This window comes from Macaca nemestrina, chromosome 2 (assembly GCF_043159975.1).
Source record: "Macaca nemestrina isolate mMacNem1 chromosome 2, mMacNem.hap1, whole genome shotgun sequence".
Lineage (NCBI taxonomy): Eukaryota > Metazoa > Chordata > Mammalia > Primates > Cercopithecidae > Macaca > Macaca nemestrina.
Genome location: NC_092126.1, coordinates 96571384 through 96598955, shown reverse-complemented (window position 1 = coordinate 96598955; position 27572 = coordinate 96571384). Strand labels below are relative to the sequence as shown.

General features: G+C 45.0%; 1 protein-coding gene across 3 annotated transcripts in view; it reads left to right on the top strand.

Annotated features, from left to right (window-relative positions):
• The first annotated feature begins 8314 nt into the window (after positions 1 to 8314).
• Positions 8315 to 27572, top strand: part of LOC105480113 (kelch like family member 6) — a 69769-nt gene continuing 50511 nt past the window's right edge. Inside the window, exons 1-2 of one of the 3 annotated variants that reach the window (XM_071091358.1) lie at positions 8315 to 8613; positions 9514 to 10026. In XM_071091358.1, coding sequence (XP_070947459.1) covers positions 9689 to 10026 — 338 coding nt within the window. In that variant the 5' untranslated portion in view covers positions 8315 to 8613; positions 9514 to 9688. Of the gene's footprint in view, positions 10027 to 10273; positions 11230 to 27572 lie in introns of those variants that run through there. The other 2 variants (XM_011738579.3, XM_071091359.1) reach the window with 2 other exon arrangements.

Here is a 27572-nt window from a genome sequence, read left to right as displayed (position 1 = left end):
TTTCTAGGGCCCATCTGTGTACCTGGTGACATCTCTGGTCTGTGGAGGACAGGAGCGCAAAGGTCGGTATGTGGGGTCGGATGGATGAACTTCACACCACTCTTCTGCTTCCGTTTCGGGGAGGCTCATTTGGATGAAAAGAACAGAGTCTCAATCAAGCCACATTGAGAAATGTGGGCACCAGGCAGAAATCTCTCTAAAATTTATGAGCAGAGCCCTAATGGGAGCAGGAGGGTGGGTCCAGATCCACAGTGGGCTCAGGACTTCAGCAACAGGACCCATGGTCTTCCTTCCACCCAGCCTGAGAGTGACCTGTCTCAGCTACTTTCTGCATATTGGCTTCAGTCTCCTTTTTATGCCTTCTGGGTCCCTCTGCTTACTGACAGTTTTTGCTTTTCAGAAGTTTGGCTTGCACAGGGCTTTAGCTTGCCATGGCTCTGACTCTACCTCATGGATCTCTTGATGAATCCTTTTGCCTTCTGTTTCTGCTGCCAAATGGCAAACTCTGTGTTCCTTATTTCAAATTTCAGAGACAGGGAGGGAGGGAGGGACTCCAATGGTTCTATCTGATATTTTTTTGAGACATGGTTTCACTCTGTTGCTCAGGCTAGAGTGCTGTGGTGTGATCATGGCTCACTGCAGCCTCCACCTCCCAGACTCGAGAGATCATGCCGCCCCAGCCTGCTGAGTAGTTGGAACCACAGGCATGCACCACCACATCCAGCTAATTAAATTTTTTTTTGTAGAGACAGGGACTCCCTATTTTGCCCAGGCTGGTCTTGATCTCCTCGGCACAAGCTGTCCACCCGCCTTGGCCTCCCAAAGTGCTGGGATTACAGGCATGAGGCATCAGGTGAGGCCTCATCTGATATTTTTGAGCCAGCTGTATGTGTCCTTGAACTAATCTCTGTACTTGGCTGTCTTTGGGTGGGGGGCATTCACTCTAGTCCAATTAATAAGGGGAAACAGCTGAGTCATGTGGTACCAGAAAATGGCTTCCTGGGGAACAGAGGATGTGGGCTGGTAACTTTTCATTAGAATAGGGCATGGGCGGCCAAATACTACTACTGACTTACCTGTGTGACCTGGGACAAAACAACCAACTTCGGTTTGAAGCCTTGGTTTCCTCAGTTGTAAAAAGGAAAGTAATCTATTTTATCAAGTTATCAGGATAAAAGGAAATAAAATGAGGAAAGGTACACGGAACACTTCGTAACATCTCAATAAATGGCGCTCTTAGTACTAGTATCATCTATAAAATACTTCTTTTCAAAATGGCTGTCTAATTCAGGCTCTTTAAGGGAACATTGTCCCAGATGGATAAATCCTTCTGTGGATTGTTATGACTCTGGTTAGAATAATGTTTCTGATGCAGAGGACTGGGTGATGGAAATCTTTATTTCCCTGGGGAGGTGGTGGTGTATGGACCCTTCTACACTGACTATGTGAAAATGATCCAAGAAAACATGAGAAAAATAGAGGACCTGTAGGTACTAACAAAGGGCTTTGAAGGAGTTTTTGGTCTGAAGCCTGAAGCCCGATTTCGAATGAAATGTACACACTTTTCCTTCTACAGAAGGGTTTGCATAATAATAGCTAATGCTTACATCGTGCTTAATACATGCCAGGCATTGTTCTACAGGCTTCACGTATTTCCTCATTTCTACAACACATTGAGGTGGATCCTATTATTACTTCCAATTTGTAGGAATATGAAACTGAGGCATTGACCTGTTTTTTTTTTTTTCTTTTTTTCTTTTTTTCTTTTTTTTGAGATGGAGTCTCGCTCTATTGCCCAGGCTGGAATGCAGTGGTGTGATCTCAGCTCACTGCAACCTCTGCCTCCCAGGTTCAAGTGATTCTCCTGCTTCAGCCTCCGGAGTAGCTGGGACTACAGGTGTGTGCCAGCATGCCCAGCTGATTTTTGTATTTTTAGTAGAGACAGGGTTTCACCATGTTGGCCAGGATGATCTCAATCTCCTAACCTGGTAAACTGCCCGCCTCGGCTTCCCAAAGTGCTGGGATTACAGGCATGAGCCACTGTGCCTGACCTTGAAACCATAATCAACTGACCTTACTTTGACCTTATGCCTGTCTGCAGTCCTTGGTTCTCTGGGTTTGTATTGCTGTTCCTCCAGGACTGGAGTCTCGCCTTACTCCTCCCACTTCCTTCCAGAGACAATGTTCTTCCATGAACTCCAAATCGGAAGGCTAGCTCCCTTAGGGCTGCCACCAGATCCCTTAATAACTAGGACAAGCCTGGCCAAGAGGCAAACCAGGACACAATGCCATCCTGGGACAAGTGTGAGGCTACATGGGATGGCCCAAAAGTTAGTATCTGTCGGGAAATTCCCTTTATGAGAAAACTAGATTTGCCCCGGGGCAGGTATAGAAGCTGGAAGGTGCCAAGTTGGGCTGTAGAAGTGGCTTCTTTTTTGCTTTATTTTATTTTTTTGCTGATGGGAGCAGATGTGGCTTCTATAGCGACTTGGAGGTGAGGACCACACTGGGGTCTGCGGTGGAAGAGTGGTACAGTGGTAGTTAGCCTGTGGGCCTGGCAGATGAGTGTCCCAATACTGCTCTGCCTCTGTTTCAGGGAAGTGCGTTTGCCTGTAAGGAGCAGAGACACAATAATCCACTTCATGAAAAGGGGGTCAGGCAGAATCTCTCTGAAATCCAAGAGTAGAGCCCGTACTGGAGTTGGAGGGTGGTGCACATGCAAGGAGGCCCCAGGACCTTGGCAATCTAAAGAGGAGGGTGGGGTCGCGGCCAGGTAATACTGAGTGTTCAGCAACTGGCTCTCAAGGACAAAGCCCTTATTAGTAGCATTTATCAATTTCCATGGTGTAAATATCCCTAACATGACCAATTTCAAGGACAAAGCCCTGATGTGTAGCATTCATCAATTTCCATGGTGTAAATATCCCTATCATGGCCAATTTCAAGGACAAAGCCCTGATGTGTAGCATTTATCCATTTCTACGGTGTAAATATCCCTATCATGGCTAATTTCAACCAACACCAAGTCATCGCCCTTGAAGTGAGAAGAAATGCACAAAATCAACTCCCTAGAGTCAGTACAAGTCTACTGCAGCATACCAAACGTCAATTTTGATTCTTTTCTGAATTTCCCAGGTTTTCAACAAGGTACATTTATTATTGTTTCATAATCAGAAAAACACCCAGCAAAAGTTAATTTGTTAATAAAAGAAATGTGGGGTTTTGGGGTGGGATGAAAAATGGGATGTGGTTTGTTAAGGACGAACTTCCCTGATTTCACTACTTGTTGAGGGTAGAGGGTCAGTTTTGGCTTTTGCCATCACTTGCCTCTACACCTTTTTTATTTTGAGACTAAGTCTTGCTCTGTTGCCCAGGCTGGAATGCAGTGGTATGATCTCAGCTCACTGCAACCTACACCTCCCAGGTTCAAGTGATTCTCCTGCCTTAGCTTTCCGAGTAGCTGGAATTACAGGCACCCGCCATCATGCCTAGGTATTTTTTTTGTATTTTTAGGAGAGACAGGGTTTCACCGTGTTGGCCAGGCTGGTCTTGAACTCCTGACCTCAAGTGATCTGCCCACCTCCACCTCCCAAAGTGCTGGGATTACAGGCGTGAGCCACAGCACCCAGTCTCAATCAATCCTACCTCAGCCTCCCATATAGCCGAAACTACAGGCATGCGCCACTGTGCCCTGCTAATTTTTGTATTTTTGGCAGAGACCGGGTTTTGTCATGTTGCCCAGGCTGATCTCGAACTCCTGAGCTCAAGTGATCTGCTCGCCTCAGCCTCCCAAAGTGCTGGGATTACAGGTGTGAGCCAGCACGCCCGGCCTTACTTCCACCATTTTGTGGACACTGTTTTAAGGAGAGGTTGCTCAGAACCACCTGGTAGGGGTCTTGGGAACACCTGGCTTTCCTTAAGTTCAGGTCTGCAGGGGACATGTCAGGGTAACACCTAGGGACCAGGCTGGGTGGTCCTGAATAGAAAGTTAAAAAATTATAACTCATATATGACAAATCTTTTATTATGTTGACTAGAAACATGCTGTGGAAAGTGTGTGTTGTACACAGAATTTGTAAGAGGAAATAAAGCCTTAACACCACCCTTTTAAAAATAATCCCCTCTGGATTAAATTATAAAACACTTGGCTCTGGACTCTGCTTTGTTCTTGGATTTTGATATTTGGCCTCACTACTTAGATCAGGCTTGTCTTTCTCCTCTGGCAACTTTCCAACTTCTTGTTTCAGATTCAGGCAGACCCTGTGTCATTGTTTTGGATGAAAGCATTTATCTTTCGTTATTATTATGACAGGATGTGGTTGGCAACAGGAGTTGGCCAGAGGAGGCCAGGGTTAGGCATTTGATGAGCACGAGCTTGGGAGCACTGGGCAACCTTGAATCAGGCAGAGGAAGAGGCCAGACCAGCGGCGTCTGCAGGAGGCCGCGATTGGGAGAGGCTGGCACACTCTACCTGGGAACTGAAGATACTCAGAGGAACCCTGACCTGAGGTAAAAGCTGCAGCTTCTCTGTTTTCTGGGCCCTCAGGTATTAACTGGAACCAGAAAGAGGCCACAAGATGGCACGCAAAGCTGGTCTTGTCTGAGGCATGGGCGGATATTCCATTTGCCTCACACTTACCAGGAAGATGCGAAGTCCTGAGTGTGCTCCTTCAGCATGGGGTGGGGATCAGGCACTGGCTCAGGAGCTGGAAGTCTGGAACTGTAGTCCCATTCAGCTACTAACTAGCAAAACCCTGGCATCAATACATATTGACTATTATTGTTATGGTTGTTGTTACCTTTGTGTTGTCAAATAAAACATGGAAAATGATACAAACAAATATGTAGCTTAGTGAATTATTATAAGGCACGCAACACCGTTGTAAACACCACTAAGGTCAAGAAATTGAACTTTGCCAATTACTCAACGTCTCTTTCATGTGTTCCCGCCCAAACACAGCCCGGTGAAGGGACATGTTTGGTGTGTACCATCCAGGTTTTGGCTTGGGATATATTTAGTTGGAGGATGCCTCAAATGTTAGACCCTCAAGTGCAGATGTTAAGTAAGCAGTTGAATACCAATATTTATCTAGTTATTGTAGCACAGAGCCTAGAGATAATCCAAGTTATCCAAGTCTAGAGATAATCCAAGTTATCTCTAGGCTTTGTGCTATGATAATTAGATAAATATTGGCTTACTATTTGTTGAAACATCATTGCAACCATCAGAAACATTAAGAAAAGATGTCTATTTCCCAGAATACAAAGAACAGGCAAAGATACATTAGGAAAAGTAAACAAAAAGAAAGCAGGAGTGGCAATAAAAACTCCAGGCAAATCAGAAAATTCTTTAAAGAAAAAAATTAACAGGGTAAACAGGGACATTTAATACTAATAAAAGATACAACCAATAGCAAGGATATAATAACACCGTACTTTGAACACAGATTTAGAGCATTAAAATGCATAAAGCAGAGGAGAGTGACTAGGGAGAAGAGTTTGACATCTACATATAGGAGAGAGGTCACAGGAGCTGGGGCTGGGGTATGGCATGGGATCTGTGTTGACCCCACATCTTTCAGTGAGGCCCTCTTAGCCAAGCAGGAGGCCACCAGTGGGGCTAAGTGGGAGTCCTGGAGCCCAGCTCTGGCATATGCAAAAATCTTAGACCCTCTTGAATTCCCACCTTGCTCCTCCTACCCTCCTGTCCTGTCTTATCTTAGTCTCTTTCGTTCACTTGGCTTCATCTCTGCTTCACCTTGACTCTGAAGTCTAAGGGCAGATTCAGTTTAACTAGCTGGACCCTCCATAGTTCTTTTTTATTTATTTATTTATTTATTTTTTTATGAGACGGAGTCTCACTCTGTCACCCAGGCTGGAGTGCAGTGGCGTGATCTCGGCTCACTGCAAGCTCCACCTCCCGGGTTCACGCCATTCTCCTGCCTCAGCCTCCTGAGTAGCTGGGACTACAGGCACCCACCACCACCTTAGCCTGCCTGGCTAATTTTTTGTATTTTTAGTAGATACAGGGTTTCACCATGTTAGCCAGGATGGTCTCAATCTCCTGACCTCGTGATCCGCCCACCTCGGCCTCCCAAAGTGCTGGGATTACAGGCGTGAACCACCGCACCCGGCCGACCCTCCATAGTTCTACTGAACACAGCTCAACATATGACTTTTTTTTTGCTTTTTTGTTTTGTTTGTTTTTTGAGACAGGGTCTCACTCTGTTGCCCAGGCTGGAATGCAGTGGTGAGAACATGGCTCACTGCGGCCTCTACCTCCTGGGCTCAAGCAATCCTCCCGCCTCAGCCTTCCAAGTACAGATGCATGGCACCACATCTGACTAATTTTTTAATTTATATTTTTTGTGGAGATGAGGTTTCGTCATGTTGCCCAGGCTGGTCTGGAACTTCTTGGCTCAAGCAATTTTCTTACCTTGGTCTCCCAAAGTGCTGGGATTTCAGGCGTGAGCCACCACACCTGGCCTAAGCATATAACTTTTGGAAACTGATCTTGGCCGTCTGCCAGGTCTCAATTTAAATTCATGACTATTAATCTTAAAAGGGCTGAGAAAGAAAAGATTAGGTCAAATCGGAAAGTAAAAATCTGCACTCCCATTCATCAGGCTAGGAAATCTAGCCTCTACAAAAAATATAAATTAAAAAACTAGTCAGATGTGGTGCCATGCACCTGTACTTGGAAGGCTGAGGCGGGAGGATTGCTTGAGCCCAGGAAGTGGAGGCTGCAGTGTTCTCACCACTGCATTCCAGCCTGGGCAACAGAGTGAGACCCTGTCTCAAAAAACAAACAAAACAAAAAAGCAAAAAACATTAAAAAGAAACGTTTCTTTAAGTGACTCCGTGCAATTATCAATGTGTCATAAGGATACCCTTCGTGAGTGACTACTTATTCTTACTGAGAAAAATTGTTTTCTAAAAGTTGCAGACCATCAGAAACTTTGTTGTTTGCCGTTGTATCAGGAAGAATGAGACATCTCAGAGCTGTCTGGAAGATCTAAATCACTTTGACACTGGGAAGCAGTCTCAATTTCCAACTCAGATATGGGGCTTCTGAATACTACATTCCACATTTATCTTACTTTTGCAGTTCCCACGGAGAAAAGACTCTGGGTCCACTGTAAAGTCTAGACTTAATGTTTATCCTTTTACAGATAGTCCCACTGTGCTTTGAACCTATCTTGATACTGTTCATTTAAATTTAACCTAAACTTGGGGCAGGTGTGGTGGTGTGAGCCTGTAGTCCCAGCACTTTGGGAGGCTGAGGCGGGTGGATTGCTTGAGCCCAGCAGTTCGAGACCAGCCTGGCCAACATGGCAAAACCCTGTCTCCACTAAAAATACAAAAAATTAGCCAGGTGTGGAGGTGCGAGCCTATAGTCCCAGCTACTTGGGAGGCTGAGGCAGAATCGCTTGAACCTGGGAGGTGGAGGTTGCAGTGAGCTGAGATCGCACCACTGTACTCTAGCCTGGGCAACAGACTGAGACTCTGTCTCAAACAAAACAAAACAAAACTAAACACCTAAACTCCAAATTTTATTGTAATTTTTATTAGAGTGAACTAAACCTATAAATGCATTTGGAAAGAATTGGTCCTTTTAATAATATTTAGTCTTTTCATAAAGGAACTTGGTATATTTAAGTTTTCTTTCAAATCTCTTAGTAAACTTTGTTAGTTTTCTTTATGTTGCTGGTTGCTGTTATTCCTAGGCATTTACATATGTTTTATTACCATCGTGAATGGCATTATTTTTCCATTACCTTTTTTTTTTTTGAGACAGAGTTTCGCTCTTGTTGCCCAGGTTGCAGTGCAATGGCGCAATCTCGGCTCACTACAACCCCCGCCTCCCAGATTTAAGCGATTCTCCTGCCTCAGCCGCCTGACTAGCTGGGATTACAGGTGTATGCCACCATGCCCGGCTAATTTTTGTAGTTTTAGTAGAGACGGGGGTTTCACCATGTTGCTCAGGCTGGTCTTGAGCTCCTGACCTTGTGATCCGCCTGCCTCGGCCTCCCAAAGTGCTGGGATTACAGGCGTGAGCCACCGCGCCCAGCTGTCAGTTTCTTTATATGCTCCATTATAATCTTATGGGACCACAATTGTATATTCAGTCCATCATCGACTGAAATGTCATTATGCTGGGCATGACCGTACTTGTGACAGTTAATTTTAGATGTCAAGTTTACTGGGCTCAGAAATACCTAGCAACCTGGCAAAGCATTACTGTTGAGCGTGTCTGTGAGGTTGTTTCCAGGAGAGCTTAGTGAGTCTGAGTGGACTCGGTAGAGAAGATACACTCTCACTGTGGGTGGGCACCATCCAATCAGCCAGTGGCCCAGAGAAAACAAAAACAGAAGAAAGGTCCATGTCTCTCTATTCTGAGGCTGGGATACAGTCATCTCCTGCCTTGAACAACAGAACTCCAGGATCCCCTGCCTTTGGACTTCAGGACTTACACCAGTCTCCCCACCTCCTGGATTGTCAGGCATTTGGCCTTGAACTGAGAGTTATACCATCTTCCCTGGTTCTGAGGCCTTCGGACTCGACCTGAGCTCTCAGCAGTCTATCATGCGACTTCTCAGTCTCCATAATCATGTGAGCCAATTCCCCTAATAATTTCCCTCCGCTATGCCTCTCTAGGTATCCTTTTGGTTCTGTCTCTCCGGAGTCCATCATCAGCTGAAATATCATTATGCTGGGTATGACTGTAATTGTGATGGTTAATTTTAGATGTCAAGTTTACTGGGCTAAGAAATACCTAGCAACCTGGTAAAGCATTACTGTTGGGTGTGAGAGAACGCTAACTAATACACTCCTATAACTTCCTATTAAAATCATGGGATTTTAATAATGACAGTTATTACTACTTAACTAAGACCTGCAAAGGTAATGAAAATACTTCAGGATCCAACGTTAGATGCATGGTCTGTAGACACCGGGCTAATTTGAGACGTGCTGTGGCAATTCGGTGTAGACCTACCCTGACTCATCCTCTGAGAAGATGCTAGTGACCGAGTTTTGGAAACCATTTCTTCTGTGCCCCCAAAGCACATCTGAAACAATAGACGTTTTTCGGTGAGGGGAAGACATGAATGTTTGCCATGACGTTGTTTTCCCCTGGGTAGGGAGGAGGATGAAGATAGACTATCTGCAGTATCTCCAGAAATGAGAATGTCAGGGATAAGTGGGGTTTCCAAGGTTTACAAAGGACGGTTGTTGGATCGTTGTGGGATCTCAGATGCCTGGGAGGAGGAAGTGGGAGGACTATAGACTGTCTCCTGTCCATCTCCTCATTGACGACTCGGGTTATTGATAGCATTAGGAGTACAAATGTAATAGCCACCACCGGAGGCTTCCTGCTCACGGATATGAAGTGGGAGATGCACCAAAATAAACACACAGCACTCACAGTGGACTCTAAGAGGCCACTCCTCTTCCAGAGCCCCCTCCCACACACCTATTCTAAGTAATTTCTAACCCTGTGATTATTCACAGAAAGAAGAAGAATAGAAGTTGCTGGCATTTGTAGTAACAGGATGAGAAAGTGCGAGACTTCCTGTTATGTGTGTGTGACAGCTGGTGATAAGTGGAGGGCCCTGCACAGGAAATCCGCTCAGCTTCTGCAATGGGGCCTGCCTGACACTTGGGCGCTCCTTCAGTCTCGACGTTGATGGCAGGACAAAGGGGCGCCTGGACCATGGGTGACGTGGTTGAGAAGAGTTTGGAAGGGCCTCTGGCACCTTCTACAGATGAGCCCTCCCAGAAAAGAGGAGACTTGGTGGAGATCCTAAATGGTGAAAAGGTCAAATTTGACGACGCGGGACTCTCCTTAATTCTTCAGAATGGCCTGGAGACCCTGCGAATGGAAAACGCTCTGACAGATGTCATCTTGTGTGTGGACATTCAGGAATTCTCCTGCCACCGCGTGGTACTTGCCGCGGCCAGCAACTATTTCAGGTCAGCATGCCTAGGACCAGACTCAAATTGGGTGCAAGTTGCAAGGAAGAGGTGTGTTAGTGTGAGAGTCCAATCTTAAAGAGTTGGCCTTGATGTTTACAGTTTTCATATATATTAAGGCTTGTGTGTCTACTTAAAATAGAAGAAAGGACACTATCACGCTTTATTTATTTATTTATTTATTTATTTATTTATTTATTTATTTATTTTTGAGACGGAGTTTCGCTCTTGTTGCCCAGGCTGGAGTGCAATGGCGCAATCTCGGCTCACTGCAACCTCCGCCTCCCGGGTTCAAGCGATTCTCCTGCCTCAGCCTCCTGAGTAGCCGGGATTACAGGCATGCGCCACCACACCCAGTTAATTTTGTATTTTTAGTAGAGATGGTGTTTCTCCATGTTGTTCAGGTTGGTCTTGAACTCCCGACCTCAGGTGATCCACCTGCCTCAGTCTCCCAAAGTGCCGGGATTACAGGTGTGAGATGCTGTGCCTGGTTTATCACACTTTACATTTTAGGATTTAGGCCACATTAAAAGAGAGATTGGCATCATTTAAAAGCAATGTTTACGTTCTATAGTAAACCTTCTGTGTATATGTCCTTGTTCCAAAGGATGGAAATTTACTCTAGTCATGGGGATTTTTTTCCCCCTTGGTCTGACTAATGTGTTGGAAATATAATGTTGTCTTTGTTAATCAACAGACATAGAGAAAAAGGATGTGGCCCCTCTTTTGGAGTTATCAAATGACTTGTTACAAATTAGGGGCTTCTGTGTGTGTAAGCAGTGTGGGGAAAGGGAAAGCAGTTACAAAGATGCTTTAGATGCGAGAGGCCTCTAGTTACAATAAACTGGTGGTCTCATAGTGGGAAGACCTGAAGTCAGGAGACCTGGCTCCTTTTCCACAGTGAAACTTGAGGCAAATCACAAAGTGCTCTGAATGTCTGTTTCGTCATCTGTAAGGTGAGGACAACGATGATCACCTTCAGAGTTGTCATAACTAAACAAGAGCGTGAAAAGCGTCTTATACAGTGTCTAGCATATAGTAAGTAGATGCTCAATATATCTTTCTTGGAATTCTTTTTCTGATTCTGCTTGGTTCAGATAAGGATGACTCATTGAGTGTTTCCCATGAGCACATCCCTGGGGTAGGAATTGTATAGTGCCGGGAACCCAGTGAATACATCTGGATTCGGTGTTCTCCATATCAGCATGGACATGGGGGAACCAGCTTGCAAGGGCAATGTGGATAATGAAGAAGGTATTTGGGAACTTGAAAAGAAATACCCTTAGAATTCTTCTTAATGAGATTCTTCTTAACTTTTGATTCTGGCTGAGGAAATTGAAAACGATTAAACTATGAAAGCATTATGGAAGGTCTTTCTTTTTTCTTTCTTTCTTTCTTTCTTTCTTTCTTTCTTTCTTTCTTTCTTTCTTTCTTCTCTCTCTCTCTCTCTCTCTCTCTCTCTCTCTCTCTCTCTCTCTCTCGGTGCTTGGGGGAAAACCTTTCTTTGTAATTCATAGAGCAGGATCAGCAGGTTGCTGTGGAACTCATTAGGTCTCCTCTGTCGATAAGACAAGGGGATATCTAGGTTTGAGAGAAGTAGTGGCTGTTGTGCGCCAGACAGACACAGTTATCTGATTTTATTTTTGTAACAGCATGGTGAAGGTGGCTGATATCTCCTTTCACAGATGAGGAAATGAAAACTCAGCATTACATATCTGGTCAGTGCTGGAGCAGGGATTGGGTATGTTCTAGAAATCCTTGTTATTGCAATGCAAGCTGCCACTAGGTTTGGGGCTTCATTCCATGGGAAGTGTGTAAAATGTAAGTGTAACACAGCCATCAAAATGGGTTGATATAAACACATTACTTTATCCACCAACCTTGATCACATGCTTTCACATTGACTGCAGCCCCTCTCAGGAGTGAGTAAAGTCAAGTTAGCTCAATGCCCTGGGGACGCACATTTAGGTTTATCCTTTTGTATCTCTTGCTATCATAAAATGCGTACCTGGAAGCAGTTTTGTTAGTGGGTGCGCCTGGCTGTGGACCAAGCCCGCTGGCTGTGTGCCCTTGAGTTGATCACTGGTCTTCTCTGGTCTTTGGGTTTCTCGTCCTAAACGGGAATTTGGGCTCGGGTCCTTCCAGTCCTGCTGATCTAGGATGCTTAGGGAACATCTCTGCCGGTCATCAGAGGAGGCGATGGCAATGAGAAGCTGGAGAACATGAGGGCGTAGGCATCTGACTGTGTATACAGAGCCTCTCCCAAAACTGCCTAGTCATGAGAGGAAATTCCTTCAATTCTTCTCTTCAGAGCAGTGACTTTTCCTTCTTCTCTTGGGATTTCCAACATGACTTTCCTTCTACAATGAATACTGTCCTGGAGACAGGATTCTTTTTTCCGGTGCTGCTATTCATATCAACTCCTGTTTGTGGAGCGCTTACTGTGGGCCAGGCCCTGTAGCTTCCATATCACACACTCTCATCCACTCCACCCTCACAGCGACCTGACAAGGCAGGAAGTCCTATCCCCAGCCTACCGATGAGGAACCAAAGTCTAGAGTGTCACGGCGAATAAAAAGTAGCCAAACTGGGATTTAGACCTAGGGCTGATGTTAAATCTGACATGGTCTCACTGCCTCTCTCGCTTTACGTCTAAGGTTTCGAAAGCGGTTCTTTTTACGCTCAGGTTTAGGGAGGTCAGAGAGTCTCTCTGTCTTGGAGTCTTTTTTTTCTTGAGACAGAGTCTTGCTCTGTTGCTCAGGCTGGAGTGCAGTGGCACAATCTCTGCTCACTGCAAACTCCACCTCTCGGGTTCACGCCATTCTCCTGCCTCAGCCTCCCAAGTAGCTGGGACTACAGGCACCTGCTGCCACACCCGGCTAGTTTTTTGTATTTTTAGTAGAGACGGGATTTCACCATGTTAGCCAGGATGGACTCAATCTCCTGACCTTGTGATCCGCCCACCTCGGCCTCCCAAAGTGCTGGGATTACAGGCATGAGCCACTGCGCCCAGCCAGTCTGGGAGGCTTTCAACACAGCGCTCTGTGCTTCCGAGGGCCTGGAAGCTGGTTGTAAAATTATGTCATTTTTTTTCCTTTACTCATTGAGAAAATAAATACTTTTCACTAAGGGATCGACAATAGTTTATTAAACAGTCCCCTATGGACAGACATTTGGACCATTTCTAATTCACATTTTGCTATCACAAACAAAGTTGTAAGGAATAACCTGAAACATGGGTTTTTTTTTCATACACATTTCTTAAAGGGGGTTCGCTGAGTCAAATGCATCTGCAGTCTTAGTGGTTATTGCAACTTCTTGATCAGGGTTGAATCATGTTGCATTCCCCCACGACATCACCAAAAGAGGGTGTCATCCAACTGTTGAATTTTTACCAATCTGATAAATGAGAAAGAATATCTCAATTTAGCTTTAATTTACATTTTTCTTATTTTTAATAAGATCAAACATCTCTTCATAAATTTAGGGGGCATCTGCAGTTCTTTTTTTAGTGAATTGTCTCTTCACTGCCTGTCTGTTTTTCATGTATTTTTTTATAATTAAATTTTATTTTTTATTAAAGATACGCAAATAGTAAACAAAGCGTTAAATAGTATTTAAAAGCTTATAATGAAAAACAAAAATTCCTCTTTCCTCCTCCACCCTGTCTCATGCGCCAAAGGATACCATTTTCAATTTCTATTTGTTTCTTCTGGCACTAGCTCTATATTTCTGCAAAATACACTTATGCTGCTCTTTCTTGGTTTTTCTGTGTTAGACATCATTTACTGATTTCAAATAAGGATTTAGTATCTCTACCTAACCCTCTTACCATATGCTTTCCTTCCCTGTAATCTTTCAACATAATGTTATCACAACAAGAGTTTACATTATTATGTTCATGAAAATCTTGTTCTCTGTTGAGCCAAATTGCTCAATGATAACATTTCCTTTCTTGTAAACCTTTTTGTCTTTCCTGAAGTTATTAATTCACTCATTTTTTCATTTGCTTTGTTTTTGGCATGTCTTTTGCTCACAGCCTTACAAAAACCTTTCATGTGATCCAGTGCATCAAAGAATCTACCAGTTCCATTTCCTCAGAATCTTCCTGCCTTGTATCATCTTATGTATGTTCCCTGGATTTGCAGGCTGGCTAGGATTCAGCTGCTTCTCCATCATTCCCTGGGACTGTCTGCTATGCTGAATGCAGCCTTCTCTCTTCAACCCCTATCTTCCTCTTACCCTCTTACCCTGATGAGCACATTCTAAAATAACTTCCTAAGAAAGAGTGCATGGAAAGCTTCCCTCCCTCCCTCCCTCCCTCCCTCCCTCCCTCCCTCCCTCCCTCCCTTCCTTCCTTCCTTCCTTCCTTCCTTCCTTCCTTCCTTCCTTCCTTCCTTCCTTCCTTCCTTCCTTCCTTCCTTTTCTGAGACGGAGTCTTGCTCTGTCGCCCAGGCTGGAGTGCAGTGGCACCATCTCGGCTCACTGCAAGCTCCGCCTTCTGGGTTCACGCCATTCTCCTGCCTCAGCCTGTCGAGTAGTTGGGACTACAGGCGCCCGCCACCACACCCGACTAATTTTTTTTTTTTTTTTTTTTTTTTATTTTTAGTAGAGACGGGGTTTCACCCTGTCAGTGAGGAGAGTCTCGATCTCCTGACCTCGTGATCCACCCGTCTTGGCCTCCCAAAGTGCTGGGATTACAGGCGTGAGCCACCGCGCCCACCCATAGGAAGTTATTTTTAAGGCCTTGCATATATTTTTGTTTTGTTTTGAGACAGGGTCGCGGTCTGTTGCCCAGGCTGGAGTGCAGTGGCTTGATCACGGCTCACTGCAGCCTCCCTGAGTTCAAGCAATTCTTCCACCTCAGCCCCTAAGTAGCTGGGACCACAGGCGTGTACCACCATGCCCGGCTAATTTTTTTTTTAATTTTTTTTTTTGAGACGGAGTCTCGCTCGGTCGCCCAGGTTGGAGTGCGGTGGCGCGATCTCGGCTCATTGCAAGCTCCACCTCCCAGGTTCACGCCATTCTCCTGCCTATGCCTGCCGAGTAGCTGGGACTACAGGCGCCCGCCACCACGCCCGGCTAATTTTTTTGTATTTTTAATAGAGACAGGGTTTCATTGTGTTAGCCAGGATGGTCTCGATCTCCTGACCTCATGATCTGCCCGCCTCGGCCTCCCAATGTGCTGGGAGTACAGGCGTGAGCCACCGCGGCCGGCCAGTTTTTGTATTTTTTTAAGTAGAGATGGGGTTTCACCATGTTGGCCAGGCTGGTCTCGAACTCCTGACTTCAGGTGATCCACCTACCATAGCCTCCCAAATTGCTGGGATTACAGCTGTGAGCCATCCGCCACGCCTGGCCTCTCTTTGATTTTAAATAACATTTTGATATTTCACAATGATGTGCCTTGGAGGGGTGTGTGTGTGTGTGTGTGTGTGTGTGTGTGTGTGTGTGTGTGTTTTACTCCAACCATTTTGCTATGCATTTGATGAACCCTTTTAATATGGAGAGTCACATCCTTTAATCCTAAATATTTCCTCATATTACTCCCCGGTAATTACATGGTCACTATTTTCCTTGTTCTCTATTTCTGGATCACTTACTCAGTAGATGTGGACTTCTAGAACAGTCTCTAGCTTTCTCATCTTCTCTCTCCTGTTGTCCATCCTCTTACCTTTCTGTTTTACTTTCTGGAAGATTTTTCTCAATTTTATCTTCCAACCTGTTGAGAATCTCAGTTTTTAACTTCCAAGACTTTTTTTCTTGTTTTATTTATGAAGCTTCCTTTTTATAACATCCTGTTCTTGTTTCATGTGGTCATATTTTCACCTAATCTCTTTGAGGTTTATATTTTTTTAAAAACCACTCTTCTGTGTTTGTTTGTTTTTTTACTGTTTGTTTCCCTGTATTTTTCTCTTTGTTTAGTCTCTTTTATTCTATTTTATTTATTTATTTATTTATTTATTTATTTATTTATTTATTTCCTAGAGACAAGGGCTCCCTATGTTGCCCAGATTGTCTCAAACTCCTGGGCTCAAACCATCCTCCTGACCCGGCCTCCCAAAGTGCTAGGATTACAGGCATGAGCCACCACACCTGGCCTCTGTCTTTTATTTTAGAGGCTATACTTAAATATCTGGTAGTCTTTAGATATCTATTCATATTTAAGAGTCAAGCACTAACATGGTGAAACCCCATCTCTACTAAAAATACAAAAAATTAGCCAGGCGTGGTGGCATGCGCCTGTAGTCCCAGCTACCCGGGAGGCTGAGGCAGGAGAATCGATTGAATCCGGGAGGCGGAGGTTGCAGGGAGCTGAGATCACGCCCCTGCACTCCAGCCTGGGCAACAGAGTAAAGTGAGACTCTGTCTCAAAAAAAAAAAAAAAAAGAGTCAAGCACTAAAGAGCCAAATGGTTGCTGGGGTGGGATGGGGTGGGGTGAAGGCTTTGCAACGTAGTCATGGGACATTGAGCTCACTTTACTATTAGAAATTCACAAACGCTAGTGTGTTAAGCTCTTTGCCTTGGTGCCTTTCAGTATTTCCTTGGGTCTTACTTTCTTGTTCTCTTGTGTGTGATTACCCCTGATTTTTGCAAAGACCTACTCCCCTAAAGAACAAGGAAAATGCAGAGGAAGTTTGTAGAAATTGCTGTTATTACCCAGTAACAATTCAGATTTTTGTTAGAGAGACAATGAAACCAATGGCTTGTGTCATTTTTTTATATGAGGGAGAAAACCTGTTTGGCCACTCGTTATCCTATTGTCTCTGCCACAAACGGATTCAAACCCCAACCACACACATAGAAAAACCAGTTTCAACAACGTATTTGTAGTGTCAGATGACCATGGAGTGGGAATATGTCAACCTAGAAATGTAACCTGGTGGCTGTAAACAGGGGCTACATTAGTAACTCAGACAATGTATTTCCCTTTGGGGGCTTATTTAAAATCTTGAGTGGAATGAGGAAGTTAGGAAAAAATGTATAGCTGACACTGAGTAAAGTAAAAGGGATAATAAAGCTTAAAAAGTCATCTATAACATATGTTTAAGTGTCAAACAGCCAGTATCAAGGTATTCAAATATTTTCACAGCAGAAACATTTGGGGAAGCATTGATTTAACATTCATAACGTATTTTTAAATTTTATAAGACTACTCAGCCAGGCGCGGTGGCTCACACTTGTAATCCCAACACTTTGGGAGACTGAGGCGGGCAGATCATGAGGTCAAGAGATCGAGACCATCCTGGCCAACGTGGTGAAACGTCATCTCTACTAAAAATACAAAAATTAGCTGGGCATGGTGGCACGCACCTGTAGTCTCAGCTACTGGGGAGGCTAAGGCAGGAGAATCACTTGAATCTGGGAGGTGGAGGTTGCAGTGAGCCAAGATCTTGCCACTGCACTCCAGCCTGGTGACAGAGCAAAACTCTGCCTTAAAAAAAAAAAAAAAAAAAAAAAAAAAAAAAAAAGACTACTCATGTTTTTTAGAAGTCTACTAAGAAAATGCCATTTGTGTAATGCTTTTGGGCATGTCTCCAAACCAAAGTCATTGCATAGTGCACAAGAACCCCGTCTCCCAACGGATCTCCATCTAAACCACTGGTTCTCACCATCTGGGAAGCCCAGCTCACTGCAAAATATGGCACACTCTATAAGTGACAGTGACCTGTGAGGGCAGCCATGCTGTGATTCCCAGAGTTGGCAGAGGGAGGGGAATCATAGTGATGAGGGGAGGGGTTATCAGGCTTTCCTCTGCCCTGTCTCATGACTGGCCCTTCCTACATGCATAGAAAAGCTTCCAAGCTGAGGCTGAGTCAACAGCAAGCTCCTTTGTTGATGCTGCTGCCTGGAATCTTTGTCTGGACTCTCGCTCCTGTCTTGTAACCCCGTCTCTAGGTCTGGTTCCTTGAGGCTACGTTGAGAGGACTTTGCCTACCAGCTACAAAAGTCAAGCATGAGGCCAGGAATGGGAAGGGTATTGTGAGCACAATCTATGCACTTGTTAATCATTATTACATATTAGCCAATTACTTCATGGCAGAAAAGTGGAGCAAGAGACTACTCTTAAGCCACATGTAGATGTCGTAATCCTGAGCTTTTTCTCCGTAATGGGGTAAGATGTTAGAAAAGAGTCAGCGAGTCCAGGTGATAGAATAAGTGCCAAGCACATATACACCGTGGAATACTATGCAGCCATAAAAAGGAATGAGATCATGTCCTTTGCAGGGATATGGATGAAGCTGGAAACCATCATTCTCAGCAAACTAACACAGGGACAGAAAAACAAACACTGCAGGTTCTCACTCATAAGTGGGAGTTGAACAATGAGAACACATGGACACAGGCAGGGGAACATCACACACCAGGGCCTGTCGGTGGGTGCGGAGTGAGGGGAAGGAGAGCATTAGGACAAATATGCATTCAGGGCTTAAAACCTAGATGATGGGTTGATGGGTGCAGCAAACCACCATGACACATGCATACCTATGTAACAAACCTGTACATTCTGCACATGTATCCTGGAATTTAAAGTAAAATTAAAAAAAAAATTTTTTTAAAGAGAATAAGTGCCAAGAAAAACAAAAATGAGTTAAGGCCATGTAGGTCTGTATTAAAAATCTGGCTAATAGCAAATGCGTTGAGGATTGCTGTTGCCACAGTGGGTACACTTGAGAATTCAAGTGAAGCTGATGATTTTAACACCAGGGTCAGGCCCTATATGTTCCACTTTTAATATTTTCCAACATTGTGGATCAGAACCAATATGATAGTGAATATTTCAGTATTATATATCTATAATCCCTTATCTGCAGTTCCAAAATTCCCAAAGTGCTGATGAATGTAAAATTTTTCATAACTTATTTCATGGCTAAATCCAATTTGAATGGCACTTGTCAGGTCGGGCACCTGTCCTGAACTGAGGTGAAGTTACTTACAGAGCCATTTTTTTTTTTTTTTTTTGAGATGGCGTCTTGCTCTGTTGCACAGGCTGGAGTTCAGTGGTACGATCTTGACTCACTGCAACCTCCACCTCCCGGGTTCAAGCAATTCTCCTGCCTCAGCCTCCTGAGTAGCTGGGATTACAGGTGCCCACCACCATGCCCGGCTAATTTTTGTATTTTTAGTAGAGACGGGGTTTCACCATATTGGCCAGGCTGGTTTCGAACTCCTAACCTCAAGTGATCTGCCCGCCTCAGCCTCCCAAAGTGCTGGGATTACAGGCGTGAGCCACTGCTCCCGACCTCAGTCTTCATTTATTCCACTTAGGGCGACATTCGTGTACTCACTGCTGAAGTACTAATGCATTAGATTAAAGAGTGCTGGAGGTGCTATATAATATTTAAGATATGCTAATATCCAAAGAATTCTGAATGGCAAAGCACATCTGGCTTCCAGATTTTTGGGTAAGGGATTATGGGGCTTTCTGATAACGTTAACAGTTTTCATTTCGGTGTTATTTGTCTACTTTTTCTCACATGCATATCTTTCCAGAGTTTACATGCAATTTTGCATCTTGCTTTGCCCCCTCTTTTCATTATAATATTTTTCCTACGGTGCTCCATACTTTTCATAATGACTATTTATTATATTGCTACCAGTTTCAACAGAGGCATAATATGAAAATCTTTCTCTCACTGTGGACATTTATTGCTTCCAGTATTTTGTTTTTATAAGTGATGTGGTAATCTTTGTATTAAGCATTTTTTCTCAGTTTGGAATATGGATGGCCAACATTTTTTCAGGCACTTTGCTGGATTCTTTTTATTTCATTCAATCTTCATAATGTCAAGTAGATAGCATGGTGTCCATTTCATCCTCGGGGGAGCTCACTTTAATGGGAAGAGTGGTTTCCCCATGATGTCTAAACTGAAAACAGGCCTTGTCATAGAGAACAGAAATGTGGCTAACAGGTCATTTCCTATGACCTCTAAGCTCCCCAAGACTCTTTTGCTAGTGTAGGCTACATAAGCTGAAAATGAGGAGGAAATGTAAAAATTGGAGCCTCCCTGTGCTCATACATACATGCACAGGCAGGATACTGTTGGAACATTCATTCCAGTTTATGTCCGGGGGCTGAGGTGACAGGCCTCCGTAGCAGCAAGGACCCAGCATGCCTTAGGACATCAGTCTGGATCAAAGGGTTAAAAAAGAAATAAGGAAGCAGGGTCAGTGTGTGCAAGGTGAAAAGATAGTGTGCTCTGAAAATAAACATCACTGCGGCTAGAACCAGAAACTTGGTATAGCGGAAAGAATTTATGGTACTGGGTGCAGTGGCTCATGCCTGTAATCCCAGCACTTTGGCAGGCTGAGGCTGGTGGATCATCTGAGATCAGGAGTTCAAGACCAGCCTGGCCAACATGGCAAAACCCCTTCTCTACTAAAAGATGCAAAAATTAACCGCGTGCAGTGTTGTGCGCCTGTAGTCCCAGCTACTTGGGAGGCTGAGGCAGGAGAATCGCTTGAACCCGGGAGGCAGAGGTTGCAGAGAGCTGAGATCATGCCACTGCATTCCAGCCTGGGCGACAGAGCAAGAGATTCTGTGAAAAAAAAAAAAAAAAAAAAAGATTTATGGCACTGGGATTTCAGTCCAGACTCTGCCACTTGTTGGCTATGTAAATCTTGGAGGAATGGTTTGGCTTCTCTGAGGCTCAACACCGATGTCTACAATAGAGTGAGGCTAACGATTTATGTCTACCGATCCCAGCAAGTTGTGAAATGCAAATAGTAAAATTGATTCATTTATTAATTTATTTGCCCCAACACTTTATGCGTGGAAATAAGTCAGATTTCTTGGTTCTGAGAAACAGAAATCAACTCTAGCTTATTTGAGAAGAGAAATTTATGTAAATGATAGTAGGAACTCACAAAATCCCCACAGAAGTTTGGAGAACCAAACCCAGAAGACAAACAGGTGCAAGGGAGGCCAGACAGGGGCCGGGACCACAGCCCGAAGCCACCCAGGACTCCTGTAGGGGGGACTTCCCTGCTGTTGTACAATGCTGGGGCCACAGCTGCACAGCTGCAGCCACTGGTGCTGCTGTCAGGGCTGTCTCTGGAAGCTGGAGGCTGCTGCTGCTTGTCCTGCCTCCACCCAAGCAGGCTCTCCTCCGTCCAGGCTTCTTGGTATCACTGGCTTCCAATTCAAAACTATTCGCTAGGCCTGCAATAGGAGCAGAATAGATGTTAAAGTACCATGAAAACTACACAGTTATGAGGGGATTCCATGACCCTTGTCACAAAGGCATCAGAGATCTGGATCCTGATACCCAAATAGGCAAGAAGGTAATTATTAGCACTTTCATTCCTCTGCTCCCTGCAAAACTGTGAGTAGTCCTGGGTACACTTGTGGGGATGCATGAAGGCATCATCCATCATGGGTGGACTAAAAGCAGGTTGAAAATGCAAGCCATGTGAAGGCAGTGACCACCATATTCTTCTCCTTGATGCCACTGCAATGGCTGGCACTCAGCAGACATCCTGTACATGCGTGAAGTGAACAAACACTTGGATATTCCTCCTGCAGGTCCAGTCACTGATTAAGTAGCATCCTGGCCAGAGCAGGAAGTCCTCACAGAGTTCGGTGGGAAGCTATTGTGCAACTTTAGAAAAGGGAAAGATGATCAAATGTGGCTATCACAGGAAAAATGGGAAGGAACAGTTACAAAATCCAAAATGCCTCAGAATATTCTGGATTCAAGCAGTCACTCATGTGACCACCTGCATATAGATGTGCCATGCATACAATGTGACTCTTGCAGTCCTTTTTTTTTTTTTTCTGCACTGGGAGTGGGGAGAGGGGGCGTTCTGCATCAGGGCAGAAGTGCTATCAGGTCCTTTGATTTTTCAAGGAAGTGTCATCTCTGTCACCCCTACCCCTGGTGTCTACAGCATGTGGATCTTATTTCAATCAAGATTAGAAAATCTATTCTTCAATTTTAAATAATCTTCCATGCCAGGCTTTGTAAAAACCTTCCCAACTAAAACACAACAGAGAAATATTTTCATCATTCGTAGCTCAAGTTGTAAGCTCTATCCCTGCATCAAACCCACGGATATGCAACTGTCTCTCCATGAAAATGTTTTTTCAGGACAAGGATCTAACATGGTAAACACCAAACAGTCCACGAGAAGAGCTGGCCACATGCAGAGCCTTTGTGCTTTTGGTAAAACTGCCATGAGCTCAGCATCCATTTGTGCTGCTCCATGTTCCTTTATTGGTGAGCAGTCTTTTCGTTTCAAGGGATAGGAAATCAAGTCAATCAGCTTAGGCAAAGAGAAAAGTATTTGGTCACATTATCAAATCATAGGAGGGCTGGGGTGCAGCAGAGCCCAGGGAGAAGGGGAACCAGGCCCTTGCACGCAGCGCTGGTGCTCTTTCTCCACCCCTCACTTTGCTTCTCTCTCAGGTTGGATTTCTCAGGTTGACTTCTGCCACACTGTTGGGGGTTTGCCTGTCGGTTGCTATGAGACTCCTAGCCTTGGCTCTAGAGGGAAAATGAGGGACTTTCTCTACCTGTGGCTTGAAAAACCCCTGGGAAAGACTCTGATTGGCTCAGCTCCATTCAGTTACCCATTCCTAGGCTAATCACTGTGCCAGGGAGGTGGGGCACAATGATCAGCCCAGCCTAGGTTAGGAGTCCACCTTTGGCCAAAGAGCTGTGTGTACATGCGTGTGTGTGTGTGTGTGTGTGTGTGTGTGAGAGAGAGAGAGAGAGAGAGAGAGAGACAGACAGACAGACAAGCAGAAGACAGAAAGGTGGAGAGGTCTGTATTGATGTGAGAGCTCCCGCCTGAGCCACATGATTTGGGGCCTGGGTGGGGAGAAGAGCATTTCCCGATATGGAGAGATGCTGGACAAAGGGAAAAATAAAGTCCTCTAAAGAGGAATAACGAACATTGCTTTACTTTCTTATTAGGCAATTTGTCGTACTTTTGCCTTTGCTGTGGTTGTCAGGAAGCTCCGTGGGTTAACTTTCCTTAGCCTTGGTTTCAGTGATATATTCTCCTTCCACTTTAATTCCTTAATTCTTGTCTTCTTATTTTTATTGTTACTGTTTTGTGTTTTATGATACTTCTGCTTCTTTTGTAAAAGCCTTCTTAAATTCTTTTGGTGAGGCCATCTCCGTATAAAGATAAGTCTCCTTTGCTGTGAAAGAGTATCATTTAGGCAACCTACAAGTCCTCTGCCAGCTGTAAAGGCCAGCATTCTTTTATTGTATTTAACTTCTATGGAAAACTTTAAGGTCATAATAATTACAAGAGTGCTGATACTGCTATGGCTTTTTTTTTTTTTCTTGAGACTGAGTTTCACTCTTGTCACCCAGGCTGGAGTGCAATGGCCTGATCTCAGCTCACTGCAAACTCTACCTCCCAGGTTCAAGCGATTCTCCTGCCTCAGCCTCCCGAGTAGCTGGGACTGCAAGCGGGTGCCACTATGCCCGGCTAATTTTTTATTTTTAGTAGAGATGGGGTTTCACCATGTTGGCCAGGCTGGTCTCCTGATCTCAGGTGATTCGCCTGCCTCGGCCTCCCAAAGTGCTGGGATTACAGGCGTGAGCTACCATGCCCGGCCTCGTGCTATGGCTTTAAAACACAATCAAACCAAAACTAAGAGGTTGCATCACAGCCCTTTCTGAAGAGATGCTCTGGGATCTATAATAAATAATAGACACTCAGCAGGTTTGCATATAATGATTCAGGTCCAGAGTCAAGTAAGACCTTATTGGATTGAAAAGATCATGTGTCTTGTAGAGTAAGCTCAGGTTTATAGAGGGCTGAGTGTCAAGGGCGTTTTGGTGTTGGGGGAATTATGGGAGAAGTAGAGGCCCGGTGGATAACTCCTGGAAGGTGGAATTTTATTGTATTATTGTGTACAGCGAACACAACACAAAAAAATAGGACAGAAGAGAACAGAGATTAGAGAAAGTTAGGAAAGTGTCAGGTGACTAGCAGTGTCTTTAGAACTCAGGATAGCAGGCTGGGTTGGCAGATGATGCCTGTCTCATTAGCAGATTGGCCTGGAGATGGAGGGGGAGAGAATTCTTAGTAACTGCTATGAAAATCCTCATTCCTCCCATGCTCCTCCAGTGTACCACCGATGATTAGCAGGCTCTCAGTTAAGGAACGTTGCATAGTATTATCTCTCTCTCTCTCTTTTTTTTTTTTTTTGAAATGGAGTCTCGCTCTGTCACCCAGGCTGGAGTGTAGTGGTGCGATCTTGGCTCACTGCAACCTCCATCTTCCGGGTTCAAGCTATTCTCCTGCCTCAGCCTCCCGAGTAGCTGGGATTACAGGTCACCACACCAAGATAGTTTTTGTATTTTTAGTAGAGACGGGGTTTCGCCATATTGGCCAAGCCGATCTTGAACTCCTGACCTCAGATGATCTGCCTGTCTTGGCCTCCCAAAGTGCTGGGATTACAGGCTTGAGCCACCATGCCTGGCCAGTATTATCTCTCTTAATGTGAAAATACCTGGAGGGGAAGGAATGCAAAATGCTAAACTTTCAGAACTACAGTGCTGAGTGAATTTAGGGAATTTCCATCCATCCGTCCATCCATCCGTCCATCCATCCATCCATCCATCCATCCATCCATCCATCCATCCATCCGTCCATCCATGTATCCATCCATTTGACACAAATTTATTAAGTGCCTACTCCGTGGCAGGCACAGAGTTTACAAAGATGAATAAATTATGGTTCCTGCTTGACCTGGAAGTCATAATCTAGTTAGGACAGAGAGATAAGTAAATTGATGTTTACTGTACAGGATGATAAGCGCTATGATGGAGCTCTGCACAGGGGTTATGGTGGAGCTCAGCACAGGGGCCATGGGAGGTTTGCTATATGGGAGCTATAGGAGCATACAGAAGGGCACTGAATCAGACTGAAGAAAGAGCAGTCTGAGAAGTCTTCCTGGCAGAGGTGATATCTGAACGGAGTTTTGAAGGATGAGTAGGCATTGGCCAGAAGGGGCCAGAGGGGAGAAAGGAAAAGAGAGGAGCATTCCAGGCAAAGAGATACACATCTGGGAAGGTGCCACGCAGTGTAACCACAGGTAGAAAAGTAGGTTGGAATAAAGGACATGCATAGGCCAATAAGGGTGAGAGATAGGCATGGTCAGACCGGGAAAGGTTTTGCTGGGTGAAGCTGAGGAGTTTGAAACATGACTTACAGACAGTGGGAAGCCATGGAAGAGTCTTTAAGCAGAAAAGAGATGTGATCCAAGATCTCCATTAAAATAATCCTTTGCACTGTGGGTATCGACGGTCCCATCAATCTAGGCAGACCCTCAGGTAAGTTGCAAGAAACTGCAGTGAGAGGAGATGAGGGTTGGAATTAAGGTGTAGGCAGTGTGGATGGGGAGAAGGCCTCCAGCAACATTCACAGTCCTCTCTGCGGTCCCGCAGGACAGCCAGGCCACAGAGAACACAAGGGAGAGGCAGCACTGCCCAGCAGGGAAGGGTAGGGGGAAGTGAGGTTAGGAGGGCTGGAACACAAAGTGAACTGACTCCACTCTTTGCCAAGGGCCAGTTCTGAGCCTCAAGATTGTAAAGAGAAAGAGAAAGTGGTCTAACCTTATCAACCCTTCGCCTGCCCAGGCTATCTCATTTTAGAGCAAAGCTCAGAAACAAAACAACTCAAGTTCTGAACTTGCAATTTTTGAACACCTTGGAGACACAGACACAGCTGTTATTAAAATGTGTTCCCCTCCCTTATCCATGTCTCTGATAGAGACCACTGCTGGCTTTTAGGGTGCCTTCCTTTGATTGTTTTTTTTGTTTTTGTTTTGTGTTTTTTAGTCTTGCTATGTTGCCCAGGCTGGACTTGAACTCGTAGCCTCAAGTGATCCTCCTGCCTTGGCCTCCCAAGTAGCTGGGACTACAGACCTGTGCCACCACACCCAGCTTCTTCCTTTGAATGTAAATAAGTTACCTGGGAGGACCAATTAGAAATGGGGGCCCCTTTCTGCGGGTTGCAATCCACATTAGTGCACAAGGCTTGGCAGGTGTAGGGGGCACTGGATTTTAGCTCCAGTCAAGCCTGGCCTGTGCACTCCTGCGTGTAGCCCAACTGTGGCAGCTCCTCCTTCACGTCTAGATTCATAACTGCTCCCCATCCCCAGCTGGAGGAGCTCCTGTCTTCTGTCCCTTTCCCTCTGGATTCTGTGTCATGAAAGTCCAAGGGACAGGCCTGGCAGTCCAGATTCCTCTGTGGCAGCTGGCAGAGGGAGCAGCCTAGAACGCACGTATGATCATCTTTGCCTGTCACAAGAGATAACTTTTACGACTGGAGGAGCCTTAGCATTTGAATACCTTGGGGTGAAGATTGGGACCAGTGCCAACTCGCCAATTTCTAAGTGGTTAGAACCAGGGAAGGCTCAGGAAAAAATCTTTAAGCAGAGGCAGATCCCTGACTTCTGGACAATGACATGGTCACAGGGAAGCCACAGAGTCCTGGAGGTGGGACTGGAAAGTGTTCGGGAAAAGAGGGTGACGTGCAGTCTCTGGGCAATAGCCTGGTCGAGATGTGGCGGTGGATGGTGAGCACAAATGCGGACCCTGCTCCACGCCAAGAGGGGAAGTGAGAATCTCAGCCGACCTCGTTCGGTTGGGAGGGAAGTGGGGTTTTGTTAGGGGAAGCCAGGTTTCATCTTCAGGAAGGAGGTGGAAGATGCGTAAAAACAAAAGCAAAAGAAGATAAAGAATAACCCCCATGTTTTGTAAGTTAAACTCTCAGGTAGGAGGGCTTACGGTAATCATCAATGGGACTGGGTGTGGTGGCGTGTGCCTGCAGTCTCAGCTACTTCGGCGGCTGAGGTGGGAGGATTGCTTGAGGCCAGGAGTTTGAGGCCAGCCTGGGCAACAGAAAGACCTTGTCTCAAAACAAACAAACAACAAAAACGGACCTGGAGTTCCAATTCAGAGAATCGCTAGGGTTTCTTTTGTCCAATTGTATCACTCCGCCCTGCAAGCGACAGACATTCAGCTCAAACTGGTCCAAGTATAAAGGGAGAAAAAAGAATTTGTTTGCTCATGGAATTAAAAAAAAGTCTGGGGTAATGGTTTCAGGTATAGTTGGGTCCTTGTGCCCAAAGTAATGTTACCACGACTCAGTTTCTCCTTCTTAGTTCCGCTTTCCTCTGTGTGGGTTTCTCTCTCAGGGAATGTCTTCACACATGAGGACAAGCAGGTAGCCAGCATCTCCAAACTTTCATTTCCACCAGCTCAGCAATTCTGGTGGGAAGAGACAGCTTCTCTTTCTCAGTAATTCCAAAGAAAGTTCTGGAATTGGCTCCAATTGAATTGACTTCTTCCTATTCCCATCCCTGAACCAATCACTGTGGCTTGGGGCACGTAAATAGGACTTGAACGGTGCTCACCACTGGTCTAAGAGGTAAGCCTAGCTTCACCCATATCTCTCAGCCTGATATTGGAGGAGGGGTGATTCCCAGTGGAAGATCTGGGTGCTCCTACTAAAAGAGACAGGAGTAAGTTGGGCAGACGAAACAAAAACTGTTCATTGTATCTTTGTGACTGTATCATCACTAAAGCCTGACCACAAGTATTTGTTGTAATTGATGTTCTATCTT